A 19,341-nucleotide genomic window follows, 5' to 3' on the forward strand; every position below is an offset into this window, starting at 1 on the left:
AAAAAGATATTATAATACTACAATTATTTTCGAGAGATGTTGAAAAATACAATGAAACCTCGCTAATTAGGACTTCACTAATTTGGAATTCGCGATAATTCAGGCAGCTAATTTTTGTTTTCACAAGACACTTTGACATTAATACTCCACACATTCAAGTAGAAGTAAATGCAAAGAGGAAAAATGTAGTAATAAGTTCAAATTATCCAACATAAGATTAATTTACATATATATTAATTGATTTTTTGGATTGTAATCTGAAGTACTGTACCACAAATTTTATCTTGTCTTAAAATAACTGTGTCGTGATGTACGTAAAGGAGAGGAATGCAAACAGACGCAGACAACACTTACCACTTGTCGAAATCACATTCTGAAAATTTCAAAGCTAAATACTGTACTTCCTGTGCAGTATTCGACTTGGACTAAAGAACTTCAAAATCGTTCTCTTTTAAATAATGTTTCGTGTTCCTTAAGTTTGTAAAAGCTGGTTCCTTTGCAGTAATTGACTTGGACTAAAGAACTTCAAACTCGCTCTTTTTTTATTGTTTTGTGTTTCACAGTGTATCTTCGTAAAAAATAAAATAATTAAATACTAAGTTAGAAATTAAACAGCTATATAACTTTTTTTTTTCAATTGTCGAAATATTCCTGTTCCAGAATATTCTCTACAATTCGGATTTTCACTAATTCAGACTTTATTACTTTTTTACCTGGTTATTTAACAATGCTGAATCAACTACCCTACTAGGTTATTTAGCATTGATGGGATTGATAACAGCAAGGTGATTTTTGACGAGATGAAGCCAAGAATTCGCCAGAGATTACGTGGCATTCCCTCTTACGGTTTGGGAAAACCTCAGGAAAAAAAAAGTCAACAGATAAATAATCAGCCCAAGCGGGGATTGAACCCACACTCAAGCATAACTCTAGATCAGCAGGCAAGCGCCTTAGCCGACTGAGCTAAACTAGTGGCTAATTCAGACTTTACACCAATTATCCCAAATTAGTGAGGTTCTACTGTATTAGTTCATACCAAATGTGACAAATATATTAACATATCCTGATCAAAGAAAGTGATTCCAGCTCTAAAAAACATGTTCTTATGAGAGATATATCTTACCTTTTTATAAGATTTTTTCTACAATGATTCAAGTTATGCACTCCTATCACATTTTACGAGTTTAAAAATGCCCCTACAGTAACTTTCTGTATCACTAACAGTAAAAATGCAAAGCTTGTAGGACATCTTCATTGACATTTTAGGAGCCTCGCAACTACCTAATCCTTTTTAATACCAATCAGATCTTAGTCCAAGAGTATTAGAACAGGAGTGAATGGTAGGTAAGAACAGTAGTCAATCATCCATCATTCTTCATTATCTTCTTCATAGAGAAACATGCAATGTGAAGCCATGTGTTGTCAAAGAATGATTTTTTCCCTGTCACACTTGCAATGATTCTATTTAAGTGTAGAATCTCAAAAACTTCGTTGAATGATGTGTTATTATTTGCAGAATGCTGGAACAGAAATCTAACATAACTTCTAGGAAAGTGAAAACAACATACTGAAGAAATACACAATGATCAGATGTAGTATCTGATCACAGTCAGTATTTCCTGAGTACTCTTTTCTTTGAGCATGTTAAAGTGTGTACACAAGTAGTGAACGAACAACGAAAGAATGAATTTGCTGCCTGAATTCAGAACATGTGGTCGGTCCAGTGAGGGTGAACCAATTGTTTGGTTTGCCTTCAAAAGTGATCCGTCATTTGTCGGTACATCAAAGAAAGTCCACATTCGATGTTACTTGTTCGTAGTACATTGTAGCAGCAGAGCACAGCAGTTAATATAATTTCACCAACTGGCACTAGTATGTCAAAACTGGAGTGGACTGAAGTAATTGTCATCATCCCAGAGCCATATTTACATATGGGCCGTGGCCCTGGGTGGCAAATTTTTGGGAATAGTATCATACTCGAGCTGTGAAAACTTGAGAAATTTTATACACGAGTGCATTTATGACAAACATTTTAGCCTTATATTAATTTTTATATATCCAAACAATAGGCATTTTTACACTATATCTGAACAATATGTAATTCATTAACTTATAAGTAAGAGGAAGTACAGTCATCTGATTAAATGCCAGTCAGTGTTTTATTTCATATGTGCATCACATAATTAAAGCTCGTAAGTCGCTTAATTTTTACATGACAGCTCATGACATCTCAAAGCAAAATAATACCTGTTCTATGCAAAAAGTGGCAACTTACTGGTTAATACCTGAAAATTAAAGAGTCCGTTTGGTTAGAAAAATTAATTATTTGACTTTAACAAATTTATGTTCAATATTTTTCTTCTTCCATTGTTGATATTGTATTCTTCACAATAATTTCAAAACCATTCCATTCCGAGGTGCCAAAAATTTTAAATACTGTCCTACATCAACCTTATTGAATTTTATCAGAACCAGGAAATTTTTATAGAAATCATGGAACTCAGTTATTTCTAAACTTAGAATAAATATATCAAACTTGTATACGAATCCCCTGTTGCGAGATATTGAAGAGTTAGTGTCATCTTTCATGAACAGATATTGCTTCTTGCCAGTCGTCTTTTTTACAAATTTTTTACCTATTTTGCATAATAGACTGATATTTCAGTCTGTTGCTGAAATTCGAAAGAAGCCCTAAACTATCCCATTAAATTTAACATAAATCATTAAACAAGTCTATATTCTATACCGATTGTGACTTCCATATAGTGGCATCTGTCATCATTCCCTTTTATTTTCCAACTTCATTTTTGTTAGATTACCTGTAATAAATGCTGCACTGCTATAATAAATCTTCATCTGCCATTGTTGTAGATAACCAGCGAACATAAATGTTCTCTGACCATTTGCTGGTTATTTGTATGTTGCTCCAAACAGCATAGGTTCACTTCATCATTTGTTAGTTATTCGTTTGCTACATGTGTACACACCTTTATAGATTTTCAGTATGTACCTCGTACTACATTAGGATTACAAATTAAAACTATCTTAGAACATTAAAATACTATGATTTCATTGAATTCAAGTTATCTTTATTTATAAAAAGCTCTGGATTTATATCTTACAATAATGTCTATAATTTTCATAAAATAATGTGAGAAATTCTCTCTAATCATGCAAGTTTATAACACACAATACTATCATTTCTAAGAGTGTTCATTACCAATACCTAACTACGTCCTTGGCAAAAAATGAAACAGCTCTTTTATCGAGAATGGTGCCACATTCTTAGCAGAAAGAAATTCGCACTCCACATTTTACAGAGATTCAAGACTGAACACATATTTCCATCCAATTAATCAAATTCGGAATCAAAGATCTATGAAGACATATCAAAGATTCAACTATGAATGCAGCAAGATTAGTTCCAAATATAACCTGAGAATTAAAACCAATCAATGATTTTACACACAACTCTGGAGATGCAGGTCTGTACAAAATATATTGTATGGTTCTCTTGTACAAGTTTGTAACAGACTGGCACAGTGCCAGACACCAGCTATAAAAAAAAGAGGTCACCCAAATAAAGCCGTGTTCCAAATTCCGAAAATCTTGTGTAGGTCTATTCAAACATACTTAATCTCTTTCCATGATTTATTTATTATTACATCTCAAAAAAATTAAATAGAAATATAACAAGTAATGTAAATTATATATACTTTTTGTGTATAAATGGCAAAGTTTGAGAATATCACGCAGACATGAAAAATGAAAACATCAGAGAAAAATTAAAGCTGAGGAGATTGTACTTGACCGAATAACTGCAAGGACCCTGACTTGGTAAGGCCATGTTGAGAGACTGAAAGATGAGAAGATCAAGGAAAGTAATGCGTTGATTACCTTCACCAGGTTTACTTGGAGAGGAGTTGTAAGATGAGACTGGAAGATGAGATGACCATGGAGAATAATGGATGATATTAACCCTTAAGTAGTCACGTGGGGTTCAAATTGACCCATGAGTATTTAAATTCAGCTGTATTTTCATTATTACGTTGGCCTTACTGTTCTGTATTTCCATACTTTCCTAAAACAAGCATACCTTTCAGTGATTGCCATTGTTGTTAGTCTGACAGTTATCTTGGGTGAGTTAGGACGTGTTGATTTGTCACTGGGTCAGACTGACCCCCACGCGACTAACAGTGTAACTTTTTGTTGGCAATCACATTTTCATCTGAGAGAGTTCTGAAGCCTTCATCTGCATACTTATGCGGTGAGAATATCTTTATTTTATGTTATTTTGTTTTTCTATATATATAATTAATTAATAATTTAAATTATACATTATATTGAATAGGCCTAATTCAGGTAACCCCCATTTCTTCCAGATAAAAAAGGTAACGAATTACACAATCATGGCATCTAATGATTCTTATGGACAAGAGAGAAATTGTATTCTAAGGCTTTTTGAACAAGTAGAAAGAGAAACAGAGGATGAAGATGAACAAAATCAATTACCAGGTAGTGGCAGTGAGGTTGAAGAGATGAATGCATCTGATCACAACACAGAGAACGAACAAAGTGATACGTCAGATGGTGAAGAGTATGCAGATCAGGCGAATGCAGATTTCACTGGTAAGGATAAGACAACTCATTGGGTGAGAAGTCCTTTTACCAGAATTGTGAAAACTTGAGCAGAGAACATTGTCCTTCATTTTTCATGATCAGTTGATTTAGCAAAAAGTGCAAAAAAAAAGCCAGTTGAATGTTTCTCGTTATTCACAGATGGTATCATGTTACGATCTATTATAACCAATGCTAATTTGTATAATGCCAGAATTTCTCAAAATTTTAGTAGAGCTCGTGATGCCGTCCTTACTGAAATGAAGGCATATATAGGACTATTGTTAGCTGGCTCCCTGAGATCGGGTCAGAAAAATGTACAACATCTATGGGATGAACGGTATGGTGTTGGACATACTGTAAAATATTTTACTACACTTGGACAAATTTGCCATTTTTCGACAAATTTTTTAATTGTTTGTTGCAAATTGTGAAAGGCACTATACAACAGGAGATATGACCACAGTAGATAAATAGTTAGTTCCTTTCAGAGGTAGATGCCCATTTCTTCAATACTTGCCTAGCAAGCCAGCGAAATATGGAATTAAAATATTGACGCTGGCTGATTCACATACATTCTACACCAAACAATGGAAGTATATGTCGGGAACCAATCTGAAGGGTCCTAGTATCAAACTCTGGGAAGAACATTGTCTTGCGGTCAGTTTCTGATATTGATGGAACAGATACAAATGTTACAGCAGGTAATTGGTTTTCAAACATTCCTCTATGCATTGAACTCTTGGTAAAGAAAACTACGTTGGAACTTTGAAGAAGAACAGAAAAGAAATTTCTTCTGAAAGAACAGATGTGGAAGGTAGAATGGCTAAAAGCGATGTGTTCTATTTTCAGAAAAATATTTCATTAGTGTCATAAGTTCCCACAAAAAATAAAAATGTATTGTTGGGGTCTATGATGCATTACGATGACAAACTTGATGAATCAGATGATCTACATAAATCTGAAATGATCACTTGCTATAATTTTTCTAAGTCTGAAGTTAAAACATTAGATCAGATGTGTGAAACATACACTGTAGCAAGATGTTGCAACAGATGACCTTCGGCATTGTTTTTTTAGGATTATAAACATTGCAGGCATCAATGCCCAAGACATATTTATTCACACCAATCCTCATGCTACAAATCTTAGGAGATATTTCTTGAGAGAAATTGGCTATGAATTGGTCAAACAACAAATAGGGAAGAGAGAAATGACTAACAACATTCCAAGACATCTTCGAGCTAGTGCTGCTAAAAATTGCTAAACTCGACCCCCGCACCCCACAGACAAAAGAAATAGAGGAGAATCCCCGACATGCAAGATGCAGTGTTTTCCGAAAAACAAAGACAGAACAAGAAATTTTTGTGTCACATCCAGGAAAATTATATGTAAAAGCCATATGAAACACATATGCTTAGATTGTCTAGAAGATAGGAAAAATGACGAGCAGGTGTGAATTCCTCCACAAGGGTTATTAATCTTGAATTTTATTAAGTCTTGATTACCTTATTTGTACGATGCTAGCTTAATAATTTATGTAATGTAAATTCATATTTTACTCGATTAACATCCATTAACCTTAAATTTTTCGATTTTGTTTGAGGGTCAAAACAACCCCCACATGACTACCTGTGTCCATTTGTTTCACGTGGCTACTTAAGGGTTAATAATTTTGAGTTGTTACTCATCACTTGACAATTCCGAATTCTAACTTGCATGTGTATTAATAAAGGCACTGACCTTTGATCCCTGGGTAACAACTCTACATGGTGTAACAGACAAGTGACATGTCACTATTTGATATTAATAATTGTTACTACCGCTCATAAAATTGAGTTTACATTACCAAATTTTTTAGTCATCTCGTAGGTAACTCAAAATGGATGAATGAAGTTCAAAATCGTAATGGCGAGGTATATTATTGTGATATAACGCAGACGAAAAGGTATAAACCTCACAGAGAAACTTGTAAACATACAGTGGCTAGCACAGAATTTCTTGTAAGATTCAAATGGGAAAACAGGAAGAGCTCTCGATAATGGAATGATAATGGGAATTATCTTACGATATGTTGGCAATCCAGGTTTTCAAATGGAGTTCCAGAGGATATGGATGTTTCCCAAGATACTGTGTCATTTTTCGTTTCTTTTATTGTATTCCATAGATCTTATATTAGTATTAAAGCTGTAAGATATGAAACAAGTCAAGGTTACACAATGTTTTGGTGAGATGAAGTGAGGCCGGGGATTCCCCAGAGATTACCTGACATTTGCCTTATTGTTGGGAAAACCTCGGAAAAAATCCAACCAGGTAATTAGTGCAAATGGAAATCTAACCCAAGCCCGAGTGCAGCTTCTGATCACCATGCTAGCAAGTATGCCGACTAACTTACGCTGATAGCTTTACAAAGTTATACAATGCATAGCAAGCAGTTTCAGGAGTTGATCTATACAAAAATATAGAATACACAGAAAGCAGACTAACTCAATTTACAAGCATAAATTCTGTAAGATTAAATAAATAATAATAAATAAACAATTCGTCAGTTGTGTAGAAGGTATGAGTATGTAGAACTTTGGTTAATTCTGTTCTCAACCTTATCTTATGGCCCTTCAAAGCTTTAAGATAATTAATTAGTGCACTGAAGCATCTTGTATTAAAATTACAAATGTTTTGGGTAGGGTCTGTCCACGAGAAAGTATCTCGTTTTGGTGAAAAATAAAAGTGAGAATCTTGGATCTTACTTCTAATAAAATTGAAGTTGAGGCATTGAAGTTAACACTCTTGGCACTAAAAGTGATATTATCTTATTTATATAAGTTTTCATGCATATATGCTAAGATGAAATAGTATTGAAAAAAATCCCTAAATAAGGTACTGCATATATTTGTAAGATTATTGAACATAAATGTTTTGTAGTACTGAATAATTTTTTCACATTAATCAGTTCTTAACACCTTTAACTTAGATTTATCAGACAGAATTTCTTATTTCGTCACCAATTATTAAGGAAAATTATATCCTTAATTGAGATCTTCTTTGTCAGGATATTAACGAAATTTTAGAAAAATTACAATGAAGTCCTTTAGAGTGCAGCCATCTCCAGGATACGTCTAAATCTGCTAGTGCTACTGTTGCTCAAGAGGTGACAATAGCTGTCAAAGTTTTAATATCCCTCAGTGCATCACAAAATAGTTCTCTATTGTGTCCAGATACTAACACAACAACTGATCCTTGAAGCCATTTTGTTACCTGCAGTGCAAGTTTCTGTTTCTGTGGTGACTTACGCAAGTGAATAGAATAATCTTGTGAATAACAGTCAATAGGTAAGTTAACCTGACTGAAATCAAATTCGTTGTATAGGGTATACTGGGGTAAGTGGAACACAAATTTTAATGTGGTAAATGGAACCTAAGGTATTATAACAACTGTGAATGAAAGAAGAAAATGAAGATTGAGGGCTGCTTAGTCCCATTATACTTTTTCCTACCATCTACTAAATAACAATAGCCACTTGTTCCATAAAATATTCAGTGGTAGGCTGTGTTGAGGACACAGCCATTGTTTTTACGTGGAATATGTCTTGCAGTAACATTTTGAGTTATGTGTATGGATGTATGAAATAACAGCAGCTGTTTGTAAACCTCATATGTTCAGACTTTAAAGACTTATTCCACGTGAAAAATTGGTGTTTCACTTATCCTAGTGTACCTAACTATTTTAGACTTTTCTCATATTTTCTTAAAGATGTAAATTTGTTTTAGGGCTTAGTGACATAATATAACGAGAACAAATGCTAAGAGACAAAAGTTGTATATGGAAAGACATAAGAATGATGCTAATTATAACCTCAAGAGGAAGGCAATAATGAAGAAATATAAAGAGAAAAAGAAAAACTCAGAAACAGCAACAGTTAGTACTATAATGAAAGCTAAAGATGCAAAAAGGAAAAGGCTCAGTCCTGCTGCTAAAAAGCAAGCTGCTGTAATTAAATCTAACGAACTCTCTCCTTCTGCAGTGGGTAAAGCCTTCAAAAAAGTTAATACAGCAATGCCAAAGAGTCCACGAAAAAAAAGTAGCGGTTTTGTGACAGAGTTGGCTGAAATATGTGGGGTTAAAGTGATTGAAAATTCAAGTGAAATAACCAAGTTTGGGTCCATATGACTATAGGATATCGGTATTGTTTTTTATAAGAATATATGTTGGCTGGATTGGAGAATGGAGTGATGTCATATCATGATGTCACATCATGGATGCCGGTGGTTAGGTTGGTACATGTGTAAATTTTATTGGTGGTTGGTATTGATGAGGTTTGAATGGCGTACTTATCGGGATGTGTTTGGATGGTGAGTATATCATGTTATTATTTTTTGTTTAATTCGTGAGTAGTTGTGCTACTGGTGATTTGTTTGGCAATGGAGTGTGTTGCTGGGCCAAGTGGTGTGAAGCGGAGGACTGAACATTGCATTTCTGATTCAGCATCGGATAGTTCAGAGTCATCGTATGATGACGAACCTGCCGTAGTTCCTCGGGTTGGGGTTTTTGGGAATGTTTTGAGGTACTCATTTTTTAGTTTTATTATTTCAGGATTTGGGGAAGGGGATCGCGTTTTTAAGGGAGAGGGGTTTAATTTCGAGTGAATATTTTTGTCCCAAGTGTGACAGGGGAATGGTCGAGCATTCAGTTTCTGACAGCCAAACCAAGGATCGTTTCTTATGGTACTGCTGAAAGGATAATGTTTGGTGGTCCATAAGGGTTCTTGGTTCAGCAAGAGTAAGTTGTCTCTTTTAAGTATTATGTGTTTGACATTTATGTGGGTTTGGAGACAACGGATAGATTTTGTTGTGAATGAGTTACGTGTGAATGCGAAAACTGTGGTAGATTGGTTTAGTTTTTGTAGGGATGTATGCACTAAGTTTGTTGATAGGAGGGGGGCTATGTAAAATAGTAGAGGTTGATGAGTCGTGTTTTGGGAATGTTAAGTATCATATTTTTTTTATTGGGTTATTTTGCGACGCTGTATCAACATCTCAGGTTATTTAACATCTGAATGAAATGAAGGTGATAATGCCGGTGAAATGAGTCCGGGGTCCATCACCGAAAGTTACCCAGCATTTGCTCGTATTGGGTTGAGGGAAAACCCCAGAAAAAGCCTCAATCAGGTAACTTGCCCCGACCGGGATTCGAACTCGGGCCACCTAGTTTCGCGGCCAGACGCGCTGACCGTTACTCCACAGGTGTGGACAAGTATCATAGAGGGAAACCAGTGAAGAATACGTGGGTGTTTGGTGGGGTTGTTCAGGGTTCTGGGGGGCAGGATTGTTTTTTCACTGTAGTTGATAAAAGGGACAAAGTAATGTTACTGAAGGAAATAAAGAATCACATTCGGGAGGGTAGTATTATATTTTCTGATAAGTGAGCGGGATATGGGGGTTTGAATGATGAGGGTTTTAGACATTTTACAGTCAATCATAGAATTGAGTTTAAGAATTATGAAACTGATTGTTGCACAAATAGTATAGAGAGGATGTGGTCTGCAGTAAAACTTCAGGTTGGAAGGGGTAAAAGGGTGGGTTCAACTATACAGGGTCATTTAGATGAGTATGTATGGAGGAAGAATGTACATGTGGGTGATTGTATTGTGAATGCATTTTTGAGAGATGTGAGTGTTTTGTATGTTCCAATGAATAAGGATGTGTGAGTGTTGTTTTATTTTGGAGTGATATTTATTTTGTTTTTGTTGGAATTATTTGTTATTATTACCCTTATTGTTTCTGTAGAGGTTATATTTTTTTTCGCGAAGGAGAGCGTTTTATTTGTTTTTGTTAAGGTAGTAGTTACATACGAAGGATAGTGTTTATTTTATTTATTGAAGAAATAGGTTTTTATTTTTGTTGGTTTTGTACATATGAGTGTGTGTGTGGATCTGTTCGTGGTTTCTTTTTATTTTATTTAATTTAAGGTTCAAAATTGTGAGAGGACTGCGGTAGGAACTGGTATCTTGTAAATGATTTGAAAGTTAGTTTATTTAAATTCGATCTTTTTATTATATTATTGTACTGTATTTTTATTATTTGTGTGAAAGCCGAGGTATGTGACAAGGTTAGCGGGTTAGTTAAGGTGATATTTCAGTAACATGAGGTCGACGTATGTGAGAAGGTTAGTGGGTTAGTTGAGGTGATATCCTAGTGACGAGGTCGACGTATGGGAGAAGGTTAGTGGGTTAGTTGAGGGGATAGCTCAGTGATGTGACGCCGAATATTGTGAATTCAATGATATAAGTGCATTTTCTGTGTCGTGTTTAGTGTAGAGTTGCCGAAATTTTTCCTATGGGATCGTGTTGATATCCTATTTTGAATAAGAGTGGATGGGTTATATTCCAGAATGGGATGTTGTGAAATTGTTTTGCTGATATCCTATTTTGGATAAGAGTGGATGGGTTATATTCCAGAATGGGATGTTGTGAAATTTTTTTTGCTGATATCCTATTTCGGATAAGAGCGGATGGGCTCTGTTCCAGAATGAGATATCGTCAATTTGTGTGTTTATTGTTTCTTAGATATTTACTCCTGATGTTGGTTTATGTCGGCCATGTTGTGACGTCACTGCGTTGTAACGTCACTGCCGCCATATTGTGAAGTCATCGTTTGTCAAACTTGACAAAAATTAAGCGATATCCTATAATAAAAGAATCCCGAAAAGGCTAAGTAATGGGAACATTAAGAAGGTTGTTGATTTTTATAACAGCAATAAAATCAGTAGAGTTGATCCTGGTAAGAAAATTGCTTATATTAAGAGATTACACAGTGGTTCTAAAGAAATTGTGGCTCGGCAATACATGTTGTTTACAATTACAGAAGCTTTCCAGTTGTTTAAAGATCAGCATCCAGAGGTAAGCATTGGTCATAGTAAATTCGCAGAATTACGTCCCTCACAACTAAAACCATACCATGACATTCCTCACAATGTGTGTGTTTGTCGGTACCATGAGAACTTCGAAAATCTACGAGTTTTGGTTTCACAATATCTTCCAATTTTTGGAACATCCGACATTGAATTTGTCCACTCCATTGTTTGTGACTCAAGTGATAAGAACTGTATGAATTGTGCTGTGCGTAAATCAAAGTTTATCACTCTGAAGATTCCCTGGGTGACGAAAAATGTAACTTTCAAGTGCAGTATTGCCAGTGGAGAATGGTTGACAAGAGGTATAAATACATTTCATTGGTGGAAGGATTAAATGATGTCATTAATGAATTGAAAGAGCAGTTACTGTCCTTCACGCTCACATTTTTAATCAAGACCAATCACAAAGATGCTCTAAGACTGCCAGGAATATGTCTTCAAGTGAAAATGTGATGCAAGTGAATTTCGCAGAGAACTATTCTTACAACTATCAAGACGAGATACAGTCTGCACACTGGTCGAATCTCCAAATAGTGCTGTTTATTGCTGTGATATGGTATGGAAAAGATACTGCTACATGCGACAGTTATGTAGTAGTTGAACAGAGGATTCTTTTCACCATGGTTGCTCAATAGAGCTCGCAGAAACGTGTTAACACAATATCTATCATGTGATATGTTGTCAGAAACTGCTACATGCGACAGTTATGTAGTAGTTTCTGACAACATATCACATGATAGATATTGTGTTAACACGTTTCTGCGAGCTCTATTGAGCAACCATGGTGAAAAGAATCCTCTGTTCAAACATTTGCTTGTATTTTCAGATGGAACTACATCGCAATTCAAACAGAAATATAATTTTGCAATATCACTCTCTTGAAAGAAGATTTCAATCTGGTAAGTCTCAAATGGACATTTTTTGCATCTTCTCATGGGAAAGGTACTGTAGATGTTATTGGAGCAGTGGCAAAGCGTCATGTTTGGAACAATGTATGCTCGCAGAAAACAGTGGTTCGTAATGCTGATACATTCCATGATTGCTGCAAAAATCTCAGTATGTGTTATTTCTGTGCCATTAACTAAAACTAATTCTTATAAGTCGAACCTTGATCAAAAGTGGGAGGGCATAATTACAGTTAAAGGTACACAGAAAATTCACCAGGTGACTGCTCTTTCTCCTTATGTTATTGGCTATAAACATCATGCAATAAATTCAGAAGCTAATTTGGTGGTTGTAAACATGAGAATCTTAAAATAAGGAATAAGGAGAGAACAAAATATATCATTTCAAGTTTGTTCACATTGATTTAAACTCAAAACTGTTTATAACTATTTTAGTTAATTATTGTCTTTCTAGCACAAAATAACTTTCCTGTAATTCCAAAGACTGATTTAAAGATTTATTAAAGTTTAGTGTCAACACGAACATTATTTATTGCATTTGTTTTCAGATATTAATATTTGTCCTGATACTAATGCTCAAATACTAACAAGCAGAACTTTGTAACTATTAATATTTCATAGTAATGAAGTTATTAGAAGATAAAATAAATATGATTAATTATAAAACAGATGCTATATAAGTGTTCCCTGATAATGAAAACATTAATAAATCATTACAATGAAGAGAGATTTCATCGTAATTTATGTACCACTTTATCTTACCAGTTCCTTGTCCAGTTACTAACAGAAGATACATGTGTGTTTTATTCAATATATAAGAGGGAAAATGTTAATGAAAGAACTAAAAATACAAGATAGATAAATAGTTAATAGATTGATACCAGAAACATTGTTGTTTAATTTATATATTGTATGTGACATCAAGTTTTGTAATTGAAACATTTGAGAAGTGTCCAGATACTAACAATGGACAGAACCAGTAGTATTAAATATTCCTTGGTTTTTAATTTAAAATGTATCGGGAAAAGAATGTCCTCACAATGTACATCAAGATTTCTAAATTTTGGAAAATCTTTTTACATGATGTCCTTCTATGCCCCAGTCATTGTCCTAATAGCTTACTTTTATAAAACAAATTCTAATTGCTGGGAAGTTGCATATGCTTTGAAATTAGAAGCATTTAATTGGATTCAATTTCCAACAACTGTCCAAGAGCTACAGGATGCAAAAAGGAGTGGAAGTACTCATTTCTTGACGTCATCGGAGCTGTGGATTGTACTAATATTTTTGTAAAAAAAAAAAAAAAAACCCCAAATGAACATGGTGATCAGTATAATTTATTAGCAAAAAAACTGTTGCCAGCCTTAATGTACGAGCTACCTGGAATTCCAAGGATAATTATTTCTTGGCCTGGATCTGTACATGACTCCCATAGGCCTATATGGAGAAATTCAGATGTTTGTAGTCATGATTGGTAATAATGCCGATGCACTTCTTTTAGGTCATATGGGCTATGGAATTCTGTAGTTCCAAGGCAAAAGATAGTATTTACATTTTTTATGAAAATGAGATTTTGTGATATGTTGTGCATCCTGCTGGTATCTTTCTTATGGCAAAAGATGACATACATATTTCTATTATTTTTCTTTCTAATCCACTGTTATGAAACATGATTCCTACAGTTGTTCAAACTATATCTACATGTTCACACCTGAAAAGTGCAAGGAATGACTTTTTACATTTTGCCTTGGAGCCACAGAATTGCTCCCTGGCTTATGACTTCTTACCACTGTCCCATCACTCCACAACAAAGAGCCTACAGTAAATGTATACTGGTAATGGAAAAAAGTGTGATTATAGAGAGATGTTTCAGCCAAGTGAAACAACAATTTCCAATTCTTCGAAGCAAAATAAGAGCTGCAATGGAAAAAGTGCCTTTGATCATATTATGCTGCGTTAGTTACAATGTAGCTAAACACCTGCTTGAAGATTATGAAGTTCCATTACTGCAGGACGAAGAGGAGGAAGATGGAGTAGAATTAGCGAACAGTTATGTATGTCACTCAGACAAGTCATCAGAAAAGAGATACTAATAATTAATCTACAGCATGCACATATAAGTAAGTTTATCATCACATTATATTATTACACATTCGTAAGATTTTTTAGATTTGTGCTTCAGTGAAGACCTTGTTGCAAAATTCCTTTGCATTTGTCTTCAAGTCTTCAATGATAGAAAAAGGCTTCCTCCTTCTCACTTCCGGCAACTGATTTAGTGAGTAATATGTGGAGTTGTTTTAAAATACTAACAAATTAAGTTTGAAACTGCACACTTTCCTCCTCTATGACCGAAACAAAAGTACATTTACAAACCGAATGTGGTAAAGACTTCCCTCTGAAAGGAGCTCTAGACTGAACGATGAGAACTTACACAGCTGATGTGTAGGCAGTAGAGTCACGAGTGAGAATATATTTAATATAAAATGCGGACTAATGACTCACTCACCACTTTACCACTCATTTAACTGCCCAATACAACTCACTCACTATTAGAAGTTTTATTAATATCTTCCAATGCATTGGTCACTTCCAGGATGAAAGAAAAAAGAAAGACCATGGTTTACTTGGAAGGAGTTGTGAAAACTATGCAAAAATGTGGCATGGAGGAAAACCAATGGCAAGACCAGCAACAATGGTGCTTGGGACTAAGAGGCAATTGCTGATAAGAGAAGAGACCTTTAAAAGTACTGTAAATATAGGGTTTTTAGCATTAAAAGTCTCCACAATTCATAGTAAGCATATCTGCCATTATCAAAATATTAAATGTTATATTTTATTTAACGACACTCGCAACTACCGAGGTTATATCAGCATCGTCGGTGTGTCGGAATTTTGTCCCGCAGGAGTTCTTTTACATGCCAGTAAATCTACTGACATGAGCCTGTCGCATTTAAGCACACTTAAATGCCATCGACCTGGCCTGGGATCGAACCCGCAACCTTGGGCACAGAAAGCCAGGGCTATACCAACTCAGCCAACCAGGCCGATGCCATTATCAATGTGATAGTTTTGGGATCATCTTAAAGAAAAAGTTTATTCAGTATTTTGGAACTATTAAGAAGCTGAAAGCTTCAATTTTACTACAAACTGTAGATATTACATCATATTTACTGAAAAATTCTCTATAGAAGAAATAAGTTCCTTGTTGAGCAACATCATGGCTGAGATTTGAAAATCTCAACTGATTACACAGCCTGTTCTATTACAATTAACATTTAAACAGACTGAAGAAATTATGCACAGTTATAAGCAAGTTCATGGCAAATAGCTAAAACATCAGCGTTTTTTTTTACAGAAATCTAGGTTCAAAACCTAGAAAGTAAAATTTGTGTTGGACAAAGATAATGATTGCAGCAGGTTTTATTAGAGTACTCCCACTTCTCCTGTCGAAATTCCACCAATTCTCATTATCATTCAGATGTAGCCTAAAGGTATACCACAGACATTGTCAAAGACATCTACGTGATAAACAATTTCTGCATGTTGTTCATAAAATGGGATGATGTATAAGTTCAACTGATGAGACAGTATGCACCAATGTATTTAACAAAAATATAAGCAGCGCCACTTAACAATGTGGCTGAATTAAAATGATTTCTTATTTAAAACTTACTTTCATTTTGATAATGAACAGAAACTTCATTAACTACCTCTCCAAACAGAGATACTAACTAGTGTTTGACGTTGCTTAACCTGATGTTGGTCTATGTGTGAGTACAGTTTTCACTTTCACTTTAACAACATTGAGTAGTGTGAAGTTTGCAAGCCTGCCTAAACCATATAAGTAACAATATTTGTCTTGGTTTATGAATTTAAGTTTTTCACGGCTAATATGGAAATATATCTTGGGCAACAGCCTGAGGATCCTAATTTCCAAGAGATGTTACACCCAGTGCAGCAGTGAAAAGAATGATCTATCGAGGGAACTGCACACAATGTCATTATGAACAACTGGTTCACGTCAGTGATTTGATTAATGAACTAGCATGTGACAAGGAACTATCAGAAAAAAACAAGGAAGATATCCCAAATATTATTATGGTAAAACTTGAAGCAGAGCAGTTTGCGTTTGAAGAAGAAGGAACAATAGTTTTATATATCCCAAAAAGGTAAAAGAATGCTCTTGCCATTTCATCCATATATGACAGATATGATATTGATGGAACTACATGTGATGTTTCTAAACCTAGATATGGTCGACAAATCCAAAGCAAATATTCAGTTGCAAGTATTTGTTTCCAGTGGCCACATCACATTTTCTTTTAATTCATGAACATTGCTGGTATTTTATAGCACAGGTTATATTTCTTTCCAACACCAGTATGGAAATTCCAAGAAGAACCTTTTTGAAAAATCTTGTACTTGATCTTACAAAGCCTCACACAATTTCAAATACTTCAGCACATGGTCTTCGTTCTGGACCTCGACTGAGACTGAAAGAAAAACTTAATCTAAAGGAAGATCAGCCATGTACTAGTGACAGAAGAATCAAATATCAGTTCTGGCCTAAAAGAAAAAATCGAAAAATAACAAGGTGTTTTGATATTGCCTCCCAGTTTGTGAAGAACACACTATTACAGTCTGTAAGAAGTGTCACAAAGATGGAGATGATGACTTACATGAATCAATGTTGAACAAAAGAGATTTACAGAAAGGTTTTTTGTAAAGACTGAACTGTACATAGTATCATTTTAATTGTATTACTGTATATACGCAAATATTCCGCGCACTTTAATTTTGGGAAAGAAAAAAAAAGTGTCTGAGGTGAAGCGATACCAACCTTATTTCAAATAATGCGTGCACCCCAGTATTTCTTTGCTAAATTCCAGAAAAAATATGCACAGAGTATTTGCGTATATACAATATTTAATGTCCAAAAAGTATACATCATAATTATAAAAACAGCTATTTTTAAACACAGAATTTTACTTAGAATGTTAGTTTTCCTTTTTATTACTTGTGAACTTAATGTTTGTACTGTGACTCTATTATTAAAAAGAAAAAAGGGCTTAAAATATTTTCGAAAGAAGAAAATCTAACAAAAACAAAAAATTGCTGTTATATAAAAGAAAGTGAACAATGAAAATTGTGTGAATGTTATTTGGAGAAGCACTTGCGTGTTGACCAATGGCAGGAATTATCGACCTAGATCAACAACGGGTTAAATTACATTTATTTTTAATGTGCTTGCACATATTAATGCACACAATTCAGACTCAGATGTATATCAAACAAACTGCTTGTCCAACCCTGAGCTACCTCATGAATGAGCTGAGTTTCATTTTCAAGAGTGTAACATTTCAATAAATAAGTTTTTGAAAATGTATCAAAATCTGTCATTTTCAGCTGAATGTTTATAAAATTAGTATTCTAAATCTAATAATATCGTATGAAATTCATATACGAGACTGGTTCAACATACTGGGAATTCCTCGATCAAATTGATCAAATGACTTGATTATCAACAAAAACTTTCTCTCCTATCTGGCAGAATGATACAATGGCCTTACAGACAAATGACCCAGTAAGCTTCTAACAAGTAAGTTACCATACAAAATTCAAAATATAGTTTCACAAAGTATTTCTGGACTCTACTGCCCCATCATCTTCAATAATTTGCAAATTGGTAACAAAATTGATCTCAACAGCATCTTACAACAACCAAAACTTTGTTCTGTTCGAGCAAGAATTAGACGAAATTGGGACCCTTTTGGAACTTCCAAGCAAATCTTAAACACGTAGAAATTAAAAAATGAATAAATACATGGAGAGCAACTAAAATGTTAAATCTGCGAGCTTAATGAGTAAATTTTGGCATTTGTAAGAACTCGATCATCAAAAAAGGAATAAACCTCTGTCATTCATATTTACATTCTGAATACCAACTATAATGGAGATTATTTGTCGATTTCTATACTTCATTACACTTTCTTAATTCAATACAATGGAACCCCGATTATCTGTCACCCTATTAACCAATCGCTGGATTATCCGACTGTCTTTCTCTAGCTTTTTTTTTTTTTTTTTACAGAAATACAGTACTGGTACACGAAGTAATATAACAAATTATGTTAGTACGTATTTTTCTTTCCAGAGAGTGTTATTAACTTATTAGTCAATACAAACCTTTACCCTTACACAGTATGGTCTACTGTTTGAGTTGCTGCGTTATACTGTATAACTCCTACATAAAACGGGTATTAAAAGAAAACATGTTGTGCTAAGTCTAAAAAAAAGTGCAAATCATTGAGTGGTTTGGAAAAAGAGAAATTGTGGCTCATGTCGCATCAGAATGCGAGAATGCAGTTAAACTGTGAGCATTTAATAAAAATCAAGAATAAATTATTGTTTAAAGTACCGTATATAAATCTACAACATGAGACCTCCGCTATTCTTATTTCTCCACAGACAGCCCCTTGAAAACCTATCGTTGACAACCAGACTTACATTAATGAACTTCTGATCCACTACCTAGGGCATTAAATACAAGACCACGGAGGAAATTACAAAACTGCGAGTATTATTCACTTAATTCACAAAAGTCTTTTATGGTACAATCTAACCATTTTTATCGATTAACTGCTCAGTCCACCCCCTTCATTACTACGGATAATAGAGGTTCTATTGTATTTATTTTTAAAAAGCTTGGCAAGATCAGCAGATATGAGAATTTACCAAGAATGTGTTAAAATATGAACACTTTCTCTGTTAAAATGAGCACCTTCTGGTAAATAAATTGAGAGTTACTCTCAAGTAAATTTCCACAGTTGAGGAATTCTCTGCATAATACATTCTCAATTACGTTGTTACATTATGTTCTAGTATTTTAAAAAATATCAAAATATTAAAT

At 34.4% G+C, this 19,341-nt stretch overlaps 1 protein-coding gene across 1 annotated transcript in view; it reads right to left on the minus strand.

Moving 5' to 3' along the window:
- Positions 1 to 925: 925 nt before the first annotated feature.
- Positions 926 to 19,341, minus strand: part of Ced-12 (engulfment and cell motility Ced-12) — a 45,586-nt gene continuing 27,170 nt past the window's right edge. Inside the window, exon 7 of the mRNA XM_069830943.1 lies at positions 926 to 1,520. Coding sequence (XP_069687044.1) covers positions 1,466 to 1,520 — 55 coding nt within the window. The 3' untranslated portion in view covers positions 926 to 1,465. The remainder of the gene's footprint in view (positions 1,521 to 19,341) is intronic.

Source organism: Periplaneta americana, chromosome 7 (assembly GCF_040183065.1).
Source record: "Periplaneta americana isolate PAMFEO1 chromosome 7, P.americana_PAMFEO1_priV1, whole genome shotgun sequence".
In the NCBI taxonomy this organism is placed as follows: Eukaryota; Metazoa; Arthropoda; class Insecta; order Blattodea; family Blattidae; genus Periplaneta; species Periplaneta americana.